The sequence below is a fragment of the Pristiophorus japonicus genome, chromosome 10 (assembly GCF_044704955.1).
Source record: "Pristiophorus japonicus isolate sPriJap1 chromosome 10, sPriJap1.hap1, whole genome shotgun sequence".
NCBI lineage: Eukaryota > Metazoa > Chordata > Chondrichthyes > Pristiophoridae > Pristiophorus > Pristiophorus japonicus.
The window spans coordinates 161710879-161729524 of NC_091986.1; the positions used below are offsets into that span (position 1 = coordinate 161710879).

The window sequence follows — 18646 nt, forward strand, 5'->3', positions numbered from 1 at the left end:
GTACAGCAGGCGGTTAAGAAAGCAAATAGCATGTTGGCCTTCATAGCGAGGGGATTTGAGTACAGGGGCAGGGAGGTGTTGCTACAGTTGTACAGGGCATTGGTGAGGTCACAGCTGGAGTATTGTGTACAGTTTTGGTCTCCTAACCTGAGGAAGGACATTCTTGCTATTGAGGGAGTGCAGCGAAGGTTCACCAGACTGATTCCCGGGGTGGCAGGACTGACCTATCAAGAAAGACTGGATCAACTGGGCTTGTATTCACTGGAGTTCAGAAGAATGAGAGGGGACCTCATAGAAACATTTAAAATTCTGACGGGGTTAGACAGGTTAGATGCAGGAAGAATGTTCCCAATGTTGGGGAAGTCCAGAAACAGGGGACACAGTCTAAGGATAAGAGGTAAGCCATTTAGGACCGAGATGAGGAGGAACTTCTTCACCCAGAGAGTGGTGAACCTGTGGAATTCTCTACCACAGAAAGTTGTTGAGGACAATTCACTAAATATATTCAAAAAGGAGTTAGATGAGGTCCTTACTACTAGGGGGATCAAGGGGTATGGCGAGAAAGCAGGAATGGGGTACTGAAGTTGCATGCTCAGCCATGAACTCATTGAATGGCGGTGCAGGCTAGAAGGGCCGAATGGCCTACTCCTGCACCTATTTTCTATGTTTCTATATCTATGTTTCTATAAAAGAAAAACTTGTATTTATACAGCTCCTTTCACAACTTTTTTTGAGTAAACAAAACAAACATTAGATCAAGTGCCCCCCGATCTGGGGGACACTACAAACATTTCACAAGGCCCTTTTCTTTTTTTTTTGGTGTTTTTTTGGGCATTAAAATCAGTTTTTTTTCCCAAGTGCCCCCTATAAAAGGGGAGGGGGACACTAAAAACCCCGGCAATTAAAACAAATTAAGCTCCTTTCACAACCACTGTACGTCCCAAAGCGCTTTGCAGCCAATTAAGTATTTTTTGAAGTATAGTCACTGTTGTAATATAGGAAACACAGCAGCCAATTTGCGCACAGCAAGCTCCCACAAACAGCAATGTGATAATGACCAGATAATCTGTTTTCGTGATGCTGATTGAGGGATAAGTAATGGCCAGGACACACCAGATATAGCACCCCTGCTCTTCTTAGAAATCGTGCCATAAGATCTTTTACCTCCACCTCAGAGAGCAGATGGGGCCTCAGTTTAACATCCCATCCAAAAGACAGCACCTCCAACAATGTAGCACTCCCAGTACTACATTGGAGTGCCAGCTGAGATATTTGTGCTCAAGTCTCTGGAATTGAATTTGAACCCACAACCTTCTGATTCAGAGTCAAGGGTGCTGTCCACTGAGCCACAGCTGACACACAAGACAATAACATGTGAAAACATATTTTGGGTAAAATACATAAGTGGGATGCCCAGCACAGATGACATTTAATGTAGTTAGATTTGTATAAAATATTGCACTTAGGAAGAAAAAAATGAGTGACACACATCACAAAAAGTGTCAAAATAGCTAAAGATGACATTGAAAGATATTTAAAACTATTACCAAACTTGGCATGTAAATGTTCAGTCATTGGAGAAGCATTTAACAAACCAAATAGAACTCATCAGAATAATGAAGTTAAGTCAGAGGAGGCGGTTAAAATAGTATTGTATCCATTTTGGCCGAGCACAAGGGAGATGTTCAAATGATGGAGCTGGTGTGAAGAAGAGCTGCATAGCTAGCTATTCCCTAGCATCAGTTATCAGAAAAGGTTGATAAACAAGCTTTTCAACTTTTAAAAGAAGCAACGAAGAAGAAACCTCAAAGAGATTCACCAGCTAGAAAATGATATAGAAACAATAAATACATACACAAAACCCTCTTGAACTTAAACCATGGCAGTTAGATATGAGTTTTCTTGATCATAATAGTTTTTTTGTTCCTTTAATTTTTATAAATGTAGTACCGATTACAAGGAAAGAAAATTTAGGTTTCCAAGCATCATGAGTTCGCATCTAATTAATTAAAATAGTCAACAAGCCTTGTACTATTATGGAATATTTATCTTAGTTCACAAATTTGAGAATGCAGTAGATCTTGCAGGTGGGTGAGGGGAACTATAATTCTGTCTCGCCCGAGATACACCTTTGAGAAAAGCTGTCAAGAAAAGATAAATTCTTAGTAATAATTCTCTACAGTTGGTAGCAATCAAGCAGACTGGATGGTGATGAGTTTTTTGAGTGTTGTTGCAATAAGCATCCACCCAGACAAGTGGTGAGTATTCCATCACACTTTTGACTTGTCGATGGTGGAGAGGCTTTGAGGAGTAAGAAGGTGATCCAATCCTCACAGAGTACCCAGCCTCTGACTTGCCCTTGCAGCCATGTTGTTAATATGGCTGGTCAAGTTAAGCTTCTGGTCAAGGGTGAAACCCCACCCCTAGGATGTTGATGGTAGGAGATTCAGTGATGATGGCGCTGCTATTGAAGGTCAGCAGGAGATAGTTGGGCCATTTCATGATGAAGATGGTCATTGCTTGGCACTTGTGTAGTGCAAATATTATTTCTCGGCCTAAGCCTGAATGTTGTCCTGATCTTCTGAAAGGCTAGCATGGGTTGCTTCATTATCAGAGGAATTGTGCATGGAGCCGAAGACTGTGGAATTATCAGTGAACATCCCTACTACTGATCTTATGATTAAGGGGAATTCAATGATAAAACAGCTGAAGATTATTGGGCCAAGGACATTGCACTGAGGAACTCCTGCAATGAACATTAGCCTCCAATAACCACAATCATCTTCCTTTCTGTTGGGTATGATTTCTAGCCACTGGAGGGTTTTCCTATTGACCTCACATTTACTAGGGCTCTTGGTGTTATAGTCTGTTAGATGGTGCCTTAATGTTATAAGCAGTTGCTCTCATCTCTTGTGTGGCATACAGCTCTTATGTCCATATCTGTATTAAAAAGTAAAAAAAAATACTTGAATTTAATTAGCGCTTTTCGTGACTACCGGACCACAAAGTGCTTTACAGCCAATGAAGTACTTTTTTGAAGTGTTGTCACTGTTGTAATGCAGGAAACCCGGCAGCCAATTTGCATACAGCAAGCTCCCACAAACAGCAATGTGTTAAGACCAGATTATCTGCTTTTTAATTATATTGATTGAGGGATAACTCCCCTGCTCTTCTTTGAAATAGTGTCATGGGATCTTTTACATCCACCTGAGAGAGTAGATGGGGCCTTGGTTTAATGTCTCATCCAAAAGATGGCACTTCCGCAGTTTTTGTATTGAGCTCGAGTACCAGCGGCAGTTGGGGAGAGGCGGGAGCATCGTCGGAGCGGCCTATAAAAGGCCCAGCGGGAGCTCGAGCACCAGCGGCAGTTGGGGAGAGGAGGGAGCAGCGTCGGAGCGGCCTATAAAAGGCCCAGCGGGAGCTCGAGTACCAGCGGCAGTTGGGGAGAGGCGGGAGCAGCGTCGGAGCGGCCTATAAAAGGCCCAGCGGGAGCTCAAGTACCAGCGGCAGTTGGGGAGAGGCGGGAGCAGCGTCGGAGCGGTCTATAAAAGGCCCAGCGGGAGCTCGAGTACCAGCGGCAGTTGGGGAGAGGCGGGAGCAGCGTTGGAGCGGCCTATAAAAGGCCCAGCGGGAGCTCGAGAGCCAGCGGCAGTTGGCGAGAGGTGGGAGCAGTGTCGGAGCGGCCTATAAAAGGCCCAGCGGGAGCTCGAGAGTCAGCGGCAGTTGGGGAGAGGCGGGAGCAGCATCGGAGCGGCCTATAAAAGGCGTACCGGTGCAGCTACAGCATGAGAGAAATCAAAATAGAAGTAGAAAGGAATCAAAAGGTGACGTCACAGCCAATGGGGTAAGTGATTGGCTGGTGATTGGTGAGTAGCTTTTCTTTTTATTTTTTATATCAGTAAGTGAACTGTAACATTGTTATTACCAATTTAAGGGTATCTAAGGGTTAAGGCATGGCAGGAGAGCTCGGTCACGTGATATGCTCCTCCTGTACCATGTGGGAACTCAGGGACGCTTCCGGTGTCCCTGACGACTACGTGTGTGAGAAGTGTATCCGCCTCGAGTTCCTGATGGTCCGCGTTGCGGAATTGGAGCTGAGGGTGGATTCACTCTGGAGCATCCACGTGTAGTGAGTTGGTCTTACCGCAGGAGAAGGGTCCACAGCCAGATAGGGAATGGAAGACCAGCAGGAAGAGCAGTGCAAGGAAGGTAGTGCAGGGGTCCCGTGTGGTCGTCCCCCTGCAAAACAGATACACCGTTTTGAGTACTGTTGGGGGGGATGACTCATCAGGGGAGGGCAGCAGCAGCCAAGTTCATGGCACCGTGGCTGGCTCTGCTGCACAGGAGGGCAAGAAAAAGAGTGGGAGCGCGATAGTGATAGGGGATTCAATGGTGAGGGGAATAGATAGGCGTTTCTGCGGCCGCAACCGAGACTCCAGGATGGTATGTTGCCTCCCTGGTGCAAGGGTCAAGGATGTCTCGGAGCGGGTGCAGGACATTCTGAAATGGGAGAGAGAACAGCCAGTTGTCGTGGTGCACATTGGTACCAACGACATAGGTAAAAAAAAGGGATGAGGTCCTACGAAACGAATTGAAGGAGCTAGGAGCTAAATTAAAAAGTAGGACCTCAAAAGTAGTAATCTCGGGATTGCTACCAGTGCCACGTGCTAGTCAGAGTAGGAATCGCACGATAGCGCAGATGAATACGTGGCTTGAGCAGTGGTGCAGCAGGGAGGGATTCAAATTCCTTGGGGCATTGGAACCGGTTCTGGGGGAGGTGGGACCAGTACAAACCGGACGGTCTGCACCTGGGCAGGACCGGAACCAATGTCCTAGGGGGAGTGTTTGCTAGTGCTGTTGGGGAGGAGTTAAACTAATATGGCAGGGGGATGGGAACCAATGCAGGGAGACAGAGGGAGACAAAAGGGAGGCAGAGGCAGGAGACGGAGGGGAGATGGGGGGGGGGGGAGGTGGGGGGCGGAGAAGCCCGGGGGCGGGGAACAGGAAGGGCCACTGTGCAGCAGAATTCTAAAAGGACAAAGGGTGTTAAAAAAACAAGCCTGAAGACTTTGTGTCTTAATGCAAGGAGTATCCGCAATAAGGTGGATGAATTAACTGTGCAAATAGATGTTAACAAATATGATGTGATTGGGATTACGGAGACGTGGCTCCAGGATGATCAGGGCTGGGAACTCAACATCCAGGGGTATTCAACATTCAGGAAGGATAGAACAAAAGGAAAAGGAGGTGGGGTAGCATTGCTGGTTAAAGAGGAGATTAATGCAATAGTTAGGAAAGACATTAGCTTGGATGATGTGGAATCTATATGGGTAGAGCTGCAGAACACCAAAGGGCAAAAAACGTTAGTGGGAGTTGTGTACAGACCTCCAAACAGTAGTAGTGATGTTGGGGAGGGCATCAAAAAGGAAATTACGGGTGCATGCAATAAAGGTGCAGCAGTTATAATGGGTGACTTTAATATGCACATAGATTGGGCTAGCCAAACTGAAAGCAATACGGTGGAGGAGGATTTCCTGGAGTGCATAAGGGATGGTTTTCTAGACCAATATGTCGAGGAACCAACTAGGGGGGAAGCCATCTTAGACTGGGTGTTGTGTAATGAGAGAGGACTAATTAGCAATCTCATTGTGCGAGGCTCCTTGGGGAAGAGTGACCATAATATGGTGGAATTTTGCATTAGGATGGAGAATGATACAGTTAATTCAGAGACCATGGTCCAGAACTTAAAGAAGGGTAACTTTGAAGGTATGAGGCGTGAATTGGCTAGGATAGATTGGCGAATGATACTTAAGGGGTTGACTGTGGATGGGCAATGGCAGACATTTAGAGACCGCATGGATGAATTACAACAATTGTACATTCCTGTCTGGCGTAAAAATAAAAAAGGGAAGGTGGCTCAACCGTGGCTATCTAGGGAAATCAGGGATAGTATTAAAGCCAAGGAAGTGGCATACAAATTGGCCAGAAATAGCAGCGAACCTGGGGACTGGGAGAAATTTAGAACTCAGCAGAGGAGGACAAAGGGTTTGATTAGGGCAGGGAAAATGGAGTACGAGAAGAAGCTTGCAGGGAACATTCAGGCGGATTGCAAAAGTTTCTATAGATATGTAAAGAGAAAAAGGTTAGTAAAGACAAACGTAGGTCCCCTGCAGTCAGAATCAGGGGAAGTCATAACGGGGAACAAAGAAATGGCAGACCAATTGAACAAGTACTTTGGTTCAGTATTCACGAAGGAGGACACAAACAACCTTCCGGATATAAAAGGGGTCAGAAGGTCTAGTAGGGAGGAGGAACTGAGGGAAATCTTTATTAGTCGGGAAATTGTGTTGGGGAAATTGATGGGATTGAAGGCCGATAAATCCCCAGGGCCTGATGGACTGCATCCCAGAGTACTTAAGGAGGTGGCCTTGGAAATAGCGGATGCATTGACAGTCATTTTCCAACATTCCATTGACTCTGGATCAGTTCCTATCGAGTGGAGGGTAGCCAATGTAACCCCACTTTTTAAAAAAGGAGGGAGAGAGAAAACAGGGAATTATAGACCAGTCAGCCTGACCTCAGTAGTGGGTAAAATGATGGAATCAATTATTAAGGATGTCACAGCAGCGCATTTGGAAAATGGTGACATGATAGGTCCAAGTCAGCATGGATTTGTGAAGGGGAAATCATGCTTGACAAATCTTCTAGAATTTTTTGAGGATGTTTCCAGTAAAGTGGACAAAGGAGAACCAGTTGATGTGGTATATTTGGACTTTCAGAAGGCTTTCGACAAAGGCCCCACACAAGAGATTAATGTGCAAAGTTAAAGCACATGGGATTGGGGGTAGTGTGCTGACGTGGATTGAGAACTGGTTGTCAGACAGGAAGCAAAGAGTAGGAGTAAATGGGTACTTTTCAGAATGGCAGTCAGTGACTATTGGGGTACCGCAAGGTTCTGTGCTGGGGCCCCAGCTGTTTACATTGTACATTAATGATTTAGACGAGGGGATTAAATGTAGTATCTCCAAATTTGCGGATGACACTAAGTTGGGTGGCAGTGTGAGCTGCAAGGAGGATGCTATGAGGCTGCAGAGTGACTTGGATAGGTTAGGTGAGTGGGCAAATGCATGGCAGATGAAGTATAATGTGGATAAATGTGAGGTTATCCACTTTGGTGGTAAAAACAGAGAGACAGACTATTATCTGAATGGTGACAGATTAGGAAAAGGGAAGGTGCAACGAGACCTGGGTGTCATGGTACATCAGTCATTGAAGGTTGGCATGCAAGTACAGCAGGCGGTTAAGAAAGCAAATGGCATGTTGGCCTTCATAGCGAGGGGATTTGAGTACAGGGGCAGGGAGGTGTTGCTACAGTTGTACAGGGCCTTGGTGAGGCCACACCTGGAGTATTGTGTACAATTTTGGTCTCCCAACTTGAGGAAGGACATTCTTGCTATTGAGGGAGTGCAGCGAAGATTCACCAGACTGATTCCCGGGATGGTGGGACTGACCTATCAAGAAAGACTGGATCAACTGGGCTTGTATTCACTGGAGTTCAGAAGAATGAGAGGGGACCTGATAGAAACGTTTAAAATTCTGACGGGTTTAGACAGGTTAGATGCAGGAAGAATGTTCCCAATGTTGGGGAAGTCCAGAACCAGGGGTCACAGTCTAAGGATAAGGGGTAAGCCATTTAGGACCGAGATGAGGAGAGACTTCTTCACCCAGAGAGTGGTGAACCTGTGGAATTCTCTACCACAGAAAGTGGTTGGGGCCAATTCACTAAATATATTCAAAAGGGAGTTGGATGAAGTCCTTACTACTCGGGGGATCAAGGGGTATGGCGAGAAAGCAGGAAGGGGATACTGAAGTTTCATGTTCAGCCATGAACTCATTGAATGGCGGTGCAGGCTAGAAGGGCTGAATGGCCTGCTCCTGCACCTATTTTCTATGTTTCTATGTTTCTATGTTTCCAACAGTGCAGCACTCCCTCAGTACTGCACTGGAGTCTCAGCCTAGAATATGGGTTCAAGGCTTTGATGAGGGCTGGAATCATGTGATTCTGATGGAAGCCTATCCACCATCTATAAGACACAAGTCAGGAGTGTGATGGAATATTCTTCACTTGCCTGGATGAGTGCAGCTCCAACAACACTCAAGAAATTTGACACCATCCAGGACAAAACAGCCTGCTTGATAGGCATCCCATCCACCACCTTAAACATTTACTCCCTCCATCACCGACGTACCATGGCTGCAGTGTGTACCATCTACAAGATGCAGTGCAGTAACTCGCCAAGACTTCTTCGGCAGCACCTCCCAAACCTGTGACCTCTACACTAGAAGGGCAGCAGACGCATGGTAACACCACCACCTCTATGTTCCCCTCCAAATCACACACCATCCTGACTTGCAAGTATATCGCCGTTCCTTCATCATCGCTGGGTCAAAATCCTGGAACACCCTCCCTAACAAAACTGTGTGAGTACCTTCACCATACAGACTGCAGCGGTTCACTACCATTTTCTCAAGGGCAATTAGGAATGGGCAATAAATGCTGGCCTTGCCAGCGACACCCATATCCCTTGAACGAATAATTTAAAAAGCTTAACTACGTGTATGTGACCTGGTTACTGCTGAATATGTGCAGCTTGATGGCACTATATTGACTTTCTCCACCACTTGGCTAATGATTGGATGAAGGTTGACAGGGAAGTAATTGGCTATGTTAGATTTGACTTTTCTTGTGAAAGGACATACCTATGCAATTTTTTACATTGTCTGGTTAATGTCAGTATCCTAGCTACACTGAAATCTGTCAGTTAGAGGGGCAGCTAGTGCTGGTGCGCATCTTCAGCATCACATCTGGGATATATTCATGGCCCACAGACGTTGCTGTGTCAAATGCACTCAGCTGGTTCTTAATGCCTCATGAAGTGAACCAAATTGGCTGGACACTGATGTCTATAATGGTGGGTACCTCAGGTGGACCTTTGGAGAAGATGCCGTGTCTGTTTGTCTTTTTCTGTTAGTCTCTCTTACACAGCTTTAAGAAAACATAAACATTCTTTTTAATAACTATTAAAAAAATACAGGTAATAATTAGAACTTTCAAAATTCAACTAATTCGCTTCTTTAATTTGATACAAAAAATCAATTTAGAACTATAGAACCATACAATGTAGGAGGCCATTTGGTCCATCGTGTCTGTGCTGGCTCTTTGCTAGAGCATTCCAAAAATAATTCCATTGCCTTGTTTCCTTCCCTGGGTGTGGTATATTTCTCTGCTTCAAATATTAATCCAATTTATTACTAAAAGAAGCAATGGACTCCGTCTTAACCATACTCCATGCTCCCAAAATCCTCTGTATAAAGACATTTCTCCAAATTTCTCTCCTCATTCTCTTAATCGTGATTTTAAATTAATGACCCCTCATCACTTTCTCTCCAGCAGAGGAAATAATTTTTCCCAATACACTATCAAAACACTTCCTATTTTTTTAATATAAATCTTCTCTTTGCCTTCTCTGCTCTACTGGAAATCGTCTCAGTGCCTCAATTCTCTCCTCATGCAGCCAATTCCTGACATCATCCTGATAAGTCTACACTGAACACTCTTTATGGCTTCAATGTATTTTCTTTATGGGGCACCCAAAACAGTTTTGTATATATTTCTCATTACATAGAAACATAGAAAATAGGTGCAGGAGTAGGCCATTCGGCCTTTCTAGCCTGCACCGCCATTCAATGAGTTCATGGCTGAACATTCAACTTCAGTACCCCATTCCTGCTTTTTCGCCATACCCCTTGATCCCCCTAGTAGTAAGGACCTCATCTAACTCCTTTTTGAATATATTTAGTGAATTGGCCTCAACAACTTTCTGTGGTAGAGAATTCCACAGGTTCACCACTCTCTGGATGAAGAAGTTCCTCCGCATCTCGGTCCTAAATGTCTTACCCCTTATCCTTAGACTGTGACCTCTGGTTCTGGACTTCCCCAACATTGGGAACATTCTTCCTGCATCTACCCTGTCTAAACCCCGTCAGAATTTTAAACGTTTCTATGAGGTCCCCTCTCATTCTTCTGAACTCCAGTGAATACAAGCCCAGTTGATCCAGTCTTTCTTGATAGGTCAGTCCCGCCATCCCGGGAATCAGTCTGGTGAACCTTCGCTGCACTCCCTCAATAGCAAGAATGTCCTTCCTCAGGTTAGGAGACCAAAACTGTACACAATACTCCAGGTGTGGCCTCACCAAGGCCCTGTACAACTGTAGCAACACCTCCCTGCCCCTGTACTCAAATCCCCTTGCTATGAAGGCCAACATGCCATTTGCTTTCTTAACCGCCTGCTGCACCTGCATGCCAACCTTCAATGACTGATGTACCATGACACCCAGGTCTCTTTGCACCTCCCCTTTTCCTAATCTGTCACCATTCAGATAATAGTCTGTCTCTCTGTTTTTACCACCAAAGTGGATAACCTCACATTTATCCACATTATACTTCATCTGCCATGCATTTGCCCACTCACCTAACCTATCCAAGTCGCTCTGCAGCCTCACAGCATCCTCCTCGCAGCTCACACTGCCACCCAACTTAGTGTCATGCCTCATGAGGTGAACCAAATTGGCTGGACACTGATGTCTATAATGGTGGGTACCTCAGGTGGACCTTTGGAGAAGATGCCATGTCTGTTTGTCTTTTTCTGTTAGTCTCTCTTACACAGCTTTAAGAAAACATAAACATTCTTATTAATAACTATTAAAAAAATACAGGTAATAATTAGAACTTTCAAAATTCAACTAATTCGCTTCTTTAATTTGAAACAAAAAATCAATTTAGAACTATAGAACCATACAATGTACTTCTTTACTTTTGGAAACTGAAATAAAAACAGAAAATGCTGGAAATCTCAGCAGGTCAGGCAGCATCTGTGGAGAGAAAAGCAGAGTAAACATTTCAGGCCGACGACCCTTCGTCAGAACTGGTGAATGTTCGAAAAGAACACATTCTTAAGATGCACTGAAAGGGGGAGGGGAAGAAAGAACTAAAGGGACGGTCAAAAAGGGATGATGGGCCGAATTGAAATGGTAATGCCTTCCAGGTAAAACAGCGATTTACTTGTACTTCTTTCAATTTAATACACTGTATTCACCACTCCCAACGTGGACTCCTCTACATTGGGGAGACCAAGTGTAGATTAGGTGACCGCTTTGCGGAACACCTCCGTTCAGTCCGCAAGTGTGACCCTGAGCTTCCGGTTGCCTGTCATTTTAATTCTCCACTCCACTCTCACTCCCACTCTGACCTCTCCGTCCTTGGCCTCCTACACTGTTCCAATGAAGCTCAACACAAGCTCGAGGAACAGCACCTCATCTTCCATTTAGGCACTTTGCAGCCTTCTGGACTCAACATCGAGTTCAACAATTTCAGAGCGTAACCATTGCCCATCTTTGGCTCTCTTCCCCTCCGAACCTATGTTTTTTTTCCTTGTCTGCCATTTACACCCTATTTATAAAGCCCAATATTCTATTGACTTTTTATGGCTTTATCAACCTGCACCCACACTTTTAGGATATTATGTATTTGAAAGATGAGAATAGTAATCCTCTTTCTACAACTCTCAGCTGGTATAGATATGCTGGTCTTCAGTACAACAGCCCAGATGTTATCAGGGAGCACAGACTTCCTTTTTTTTGTGGGGTTTTTTGGTATTTTTTTTCTTTTTTTCTTTTTTTTTGGGCACTAAAATCATATTTTTTTTTTCAAGTACCCCCTATAAAAGGGGAGGGGAACACTAAAAACCCAGCAATTAAAACAAATTAAACTATAAAACATAAAATCAAATTAAAATTTGGTTGCCGGGGGTAATGATGCACTCCAGTCCCTCCGGTGCCCACCTCTCACGGAAGGCCGCGAGTGTACTGGTGGACACCGCGTGCTCCATCTCCAAGGACACCCTGGCCCGGATGTAGGCGCGGAAGAGAGGCAGGCAGTCAGGCTGAACGACCCCCTCGACCGCCCGCTGCCTGGACCGGCTGATGGCACCCTTGGCCGAGGGGAGCACAGACTTGGTTCTCTCTGTGTCTTGCAGCTGCAATTAATTAGAATATTACATAGAAACATAGAAAATAGGTGCAGGAGTAGGCCATTCGGCCCTTCTAGCCTGCACCGCCATTCAATGAGTTCATGGCTGAACATGCAACTCCTGACTTGTGTCTTATAGATGGTGGATAGGCTTCCATCAGAATCACATGATTCCAGCCCTCATCAAAGCCTTGAACCCATATTCTAGGCTGAGACTCCAGTGCAGTACTGAGGGAGTGCTGCACTGTTGGAAACATAGAAACATAGAAACATAGAAAATAGGTGCAGGAGCAGGCCATTCAGCCCTTCTAGCCTGCACCGCCATTCAATGAGTTCATGGCTGAACATGCAACTTCAGTACCCCATTCCTGCTTTCTCACCATACCCCTTGATCCCCCTAGTAGTAAGGACTTCATCCAACTCCTTTTTGAATATATTTAGTGAATTGGCCTCAACAACTTTCTGTGGTAGAGAATTCCACAGGTTCACCACTCTCTGGGTGAAGAAGTTTCTCCTCATCTCGGTCCTTAATGGCTTACCTCTTATCCTTAGACTGTGACCCCTGTTTCTGGACTTCCCCAACATTGGGAACATTCTTCCTGCATCTAACCTGTCTGAACCCATCAGAATTTTAAACGTTTCTATGAGGTCGCCTCTCATTCTTCTGAACTCCAGTGAATACAAGCCCAGTTGATCCAGTCTTTCTTGATAGGTCAGTCCCGCCATCCCGGGAATCAGTCTGGTGAACCTTCGCTGCACTCCCTCAATAGCAAGAATGTCCTTCCTCAAGTTAGGAGACCAAAACTGTACACAATACTCCAGGTGTGGCCTCACCAAGGCTCTGTACAACTGTAGCAACACCTCCCTGCCCCTGTACTCAAATCCCCTCGCTATGAAGGCCAACATGCCATTTGCTTTCTTAACCGCCTGCTGTACCTGCATGCCAATCTTCAATGACTGATGTACCATGACACCCAGGTCTCGTTGCACCTCCCCTTTTCCTAATCTGTCACCATTCAGATAATAGTCTGTCTCTCTGTTTTTACCACCAAAGTGGATAACCTCACATTTATCCACATTATACTTCATCTGCCATGCATTTGCCCACTCACCTAACCTATCCAAGTCGCTCTGCAGCCTCACAGCATCCTCCTCGCAGCTCACACTGCCACCCAACTTAGTGTCATCCGCAAATTTGGAGATACTACATTTAATCCCCTCGTCTAAATCATTAATGTACAGTGTAAACAGCTGGGGCCCCAGCACAGAACCTTGCGGTACCCCACTAGTCACTGCCTGCCATTCTGAAAAGTCCCCATTTACTCCTACTCTTTGCTTCCTGTCTGATAACCAGTTCTCAATCCATGTCAGCACACTACCCCCAATACCATGTGCTTTAACTTTGCACATTAATCTCTTGTGTGGGATCTTGTCGAAAGCCTTCTGAAAGTCCAAATATACCACATCAACTGGTTCTCCCTTGTCCACTCTACTGGAAACATCCTCAAAAAATTGCAGAAGATTTGTCAAGCATGATTTCCCTTTCGCAAATCCATGCTGACTTGGACCTATCATGTCACCTCTTTCCAAATGCGCTGCTATGACATCCTTAATGATTGATTCCATCATTTTACCCACTACTGAGGTCAGGCTGACCGGCCTATAATTCCCTGTTTTCTCTCTCCCTCCTTTTTTAAAAAGTGGGGTTACATTGGCTACCCTCCACTCCATAGGAACTGATCCAGAGTCAATGGAATGTTGGAAAATGACTGTCAATGCATCTGCTATTTCCAAGGCCACCTCCTTAAGTACTCTGGGATGCAGTCCATCAGGCCCTGGGGATTTATTGGCCTTCAATCCCATCAATTTCCCCAACACAATTTCCCGACTAATAAGGATTTCCCTCAGTTCCTCCTCCTTACTAGACCCTCTGACCCCTTTTATATCCGGAAGGTTGTTTGTGTCCTCCTTAGTGAATACCGAACCAAAGTACTTGTTCAATTGGTCCGCCATTTCTTTGTTCCCCGTTATGACTTCCCCTGATTCTGACTGCAGGGGACCTACGTTTGTCTTTACTAACCTTTTTCTCTTTACATATCTATAGAAACTTTTGCAATCCGTCTTAATGTTCCCTGCAAACTTCTTCTCGAACTCCATTTTCCCTGCCCTAATCAAACCCTTTGTCCTCCTCTGCTGAGTTCTAAATTTCTCCCAGTGCCCGGGTTCGCTGCTATTTCTGGCCAATTTGTATGCCACTTCCTTGGCTTTAAACTATCCCTGATTTCCCTTGATAGCCACGGTTGAGCCACTTTCCCTTTTTTATTTTTACGCCAGACAGGAATGTACAATTGTTGTAGTTCATCCATGCGGTCTCTAAATTCTGCCATTGCCCATCCACAGTCAACCCCTTAAGTATCATTCGCCAATCTATCCTAGCCAATTCACGCCTCATACCTTCAAAGTTACCCTTCTTTAAGTTCTGGACCATGGTCTCTGAATTAACTGTTTCATTCTCCATCCTAATGCAGAATTCCACCATATTATGGTCACTCTTCCCCAAGGGGCCTCGCACAACGAGATTGCTAATTAATCCTCTCTCATTACACAACACCCAGTCTAAGATGGCCTCCCCCCCTAGTTGGTTCTTCGACATATTGGTCGAGAAACCCATCCCTTATGTACTCCAGGAAATCCTCCTCCACCGTACTGCTTCCAGTTTGGTTAGCCCAATCTATGTGCATATTAAAGTCACCCATTATAACTGCTGCACCTTTATTGCATGCACCCGTAATTTCCTGTTTGATGCCCTCCCCAACATCAGTACTACTGTTTGGAGGTCTGTACACAACTCCCACTGCTGCTTTTTGCCCTTTGGTGTTCTGCAGCTCTACCCATATAGATTCCACATCATCCAAGCGAATGTCCTTCCTAACTATTGCATTAATCTCCTCTTTAACCAGCAATGCTACCCCACCACCTTTTCCTTTTGTTCTATCCTTGCTGAATGTTGAATACCCCTGGATGTTGAGTTCCCAGCCCTGATCATCCTGGAGCCACGTCTCTGTAATCCCAATCACATCATATTTGTTAACATCTATTTGCACAGTTAATTCATCCACCTTATTACGGATACTCCTTGCATTAAGACACAAAGCCTTCAGGCTTGTTTTTTTAACACCCTTTGTCCTTTTAGAATTTTGCTGTACAGTGGCCCTTTTTGTTCTTTGCCTTGGGTTTCTCTGCCCTCCACTTTTCCTCATCTCCTTTCTGTCTTTTGCTTTTGTCTCCTTTTTGTTTCCCTCTGTCTCCCTGCATTGGTTCCCATCCCCCTGCCATATTAGTTTAACTCGTCCCCAACAGCACTAGCAAATACTCCCCTCGGACATTGCTTCCGGTCCTGCCCAGGTGCAGACCGTCCGGTTTGCACTGGTCCCACCTCCCCCAGAACCGGTTCCAATGCCCCAGGAATTTGAATCCCTCCCTGCTGCACCACTGCTCAAGCCACGTATTCATATTAATATATTCTACGGGACAAGAAGGAGGTTGGTGGAGTTAGCCCCGAGTAGGCATGCTGGGCATGAAGGTTGACAAGAGAGGAGTATAAGGCATTTGGGGGTCCCTGCTTGTAAGGAGGCAGCAATGGGTTCTTCGCTGGGCCCTTCTGAGAATACCAAAAGAGGTTACTGAGAGTAGCTGTGGGCTTATTCAAAGGGGATTCAAGCCAAGGACAGCAGTAGGAAGGCAAAGGAGTGAGTGGTGAGTTGGGGTAGAGATTTTGAGAGGGTTGGTCTTTGGTGATATCCTGTAATTCTTTGCATTACATTCCTTTATTTGCGTGGAGAAGAACATAAACATTCAGACAAGTTCCCCGACTAGTCCTCAGTATCCCGACATGCCCCATCAGTACGACCGGCAACTTCCGCAAAACTCAACGTGAGGCGAGCTGCAGGAAACCCGGGAATCGATGATTAATTTAAAAAGAGCGAGCGGCGGGCGACTTCTGTGACCGATTAATTGCGCCCGATTTGACGCTCGGCCCTAACCGGGTGTCAGTTTGCAGATATTTTGTCCTTTTGAAGCGGTTTTGGTGGTTGGATTTTATCCCTCCCCGTCTGTCGGTGCGAGGCCTGTGGCTCCCGAGTCCTGTCTGCAGCCCGGAGAAGGCGGCATCGGCCGGCCAGCCAGGGGAAGGGGAAATCAAGGCGACCTTTCCGCTTTAGTTCGTCAGTAAAGGCACCATGACAACTGGCTTTGGGTTCGGTGCTGCGGGCGGTACCACCACCACCGGCGGCTTCGCCCTCGGAGCTCCCAGGTACATAAGCACGACACGGTGCGCGCCTCCCATCTGCTGTAGGCCTTCATTTATTTAACTTTAACCCAGACCTCCTTCCCTCTTCCTAGGGGCTGGCGGGTCGAGGCAGTGAGCAAACTTGTGGAGTAACTAACAGTATAATAAACACCACGACGTATTCCAATAAGTAAACACGCGTTAGGTATTGATGGTCGGTTTGAAAATCTTCTCATAAAATCTCACTACTGTTGCTGATTGTTTTTATTTAAACTTTTGGGTACATTGTGAACGAATACACCAGAGTTGCTCCTGCACATTAAATTGAGTCAAACTATTTTAATGGGGAGGGGCGCAGATGGTGAAAGGATAACGTTTTGAATGTATGGATGTCATTTAAATTTGTTGCTGTGGTTTCTTTATGCATTTGTAAAAATTTTGTTCGACCTTATTCCACTTTAAAGAACGTAAAGCACCAGAGTCCATCTAAGTCTATACCACAGTGAAATAAGGAAACGGTACAAATGCTGGAAATCTGAATTTGAAACAGGAAATATTGATAGTACACTGCAGGTCAGTTAGCCTCTATAAAGAAAAAAGCTAGATTATGATGTATATCAACTGTCTCTACTGATGCTGACTACCCTGCTGTGTGTTTTCAGCATTTTCTGTTTTTATTTGTCTGTGCCACAGTTATCTAAAATGATTTATATTCCTTGGCATTATTGGTTTCAGAATCCCCAAATATAGGAACAGAAGCAGGAGTAGGCCATTTGGCCCATCAAACCTGCTCCGCCATTCAATAGGATCATATCTGATCTTGGCATTAACTCTACTTCCCTGCCCGCTCCCCATAACTCTTGACTCCCTTATCGTTCAAAAATCTGTATCGGCAGCTTTAAATATATTCAATGACCCAGCCTCCAATGCTCTCTGGGGTAGAGAATTCCAAAGATTCATGACCCTCTGAGAGAAGAAATTCCTCCTCATTACCATTTTAAATGGACGACCCTTATTCTGAAATTATGCCCTCTAGTTCTAGATTTCCCCCATGAGGGGAAACATCTTCACTGCATCTACCCAGTCAAGCCCCCTCAGAATCTTATACGTTTCAATAAGATCACCTCTCATTCTTCTAAACTCCAATGAGTATAGGCTCAACCTTTCTTCATAAGACAACCCCTTCATCTCAAGAATTGACCTCCTGAACCTTCTCTGAACTGCCTCCAATGCAAGTACAGGTTGAGTGCCTGAAATCCAGAGTTCCAAAATTTGGAATGTTCAGGAATCCAGACACTGGAAACCGGAAAGTGTTCCGAAATCCGGAACCCCCACCACGGCGGTCCGACCTCGCCCCGGCCCGACTTCGCCCCGGCCCTGGCTCTCCACTCTCCCCCTTACCTCGGCAGGCCGACCTCACCCCCTCACCTTGGCTGCCCGACCCCACCTACCTCAGCCCAGGCAAATATCCAAGATCCGGAAATATCCGGAACGGCCTCGGTCCCGAGGTTTCCAGATTTCGGACGCTCAACCTGTACTTCCTCAAATAAGGAGACCAAAACTGTAATCAGTACTCCATCTGTGGTTCTGTACAGTTGTAGCAGGACTTCCCTACTTTTATACTCTATCCCCCTTGCAATTAAGGCCAACATTCCATTTGCCTTCCTAATTATGTGCTGTACCTGCACGCTAACTTTTTGTGTTTCATGTACAAAGACCCCCAGATCTCTCTACCTCAGCATTTTGTAATCTCTCCCCATTTAAATAATAATTAGCTTTTTTCTTTTTCTTACTAAAGTGGATAACCTCACATTTTCCTACATTATACTCCATCTGCCACATTATTGCCCACTCACTTAACCTATCTATAGCCCTTTGCAGATTATTTGCATCCTCTTCACAACTTGCTTTCTCACCTATCTTTGTATTCTCAGCAAATTTGGCTACATTACACTCGGTCCCTTCATCCAAGTCATTAATATAGGTTGTAAATAGTTGAGACCCCAACACTGATCCCTGTGGTACTCCACTAGTTACAGTTTACGGTACCCAATTAGTTACAACTGCCAACCTGAAAATGACCCATTTATCCCTACTCTCTCTTTTCTGTCCGTTAACCAATCCTCAATCCATGCTAATGTATCCCATGAGCCCGAATTTTGTGTAATAGCCGCTTGTGTGTGGCACCTTATTGAATGCTTTCTGAAAATCCAAATATACTACATCCACTGGTTCCCCCTTATCTACCCTGCTAGTTACAACCTCAAAAA

At 45.3% G+C, this 18646-nt stretch overlaps 1 protein-coding gene across 2 annotated transcripts in view; it reads left to right on the forward strand.

Annotated features, from left to right (window-relative positions):
- Nucleotides 1–16001: 16001 nt before the first annotated feature.
- The window catches only part of nup58 (nucleoporin 58), a 69862-nt gene continuing 67217 nt past the window's right edge, over nt 16002–18646 (forward strand). For both annotated transcript variants that reach the window (XM_070892251.1, XM_070892252.1), the window contains exon 1: nt 16002–16400. In XM_070892251.1, the coding sequence (XP_070748352.1) occupies nt 16327–16400 (74 nt within the window). In that variant the 5' untranslated portion in view covers nt 16002–16326. The remainder of the gene's footprint in view (nt 16401–18646) is intronic.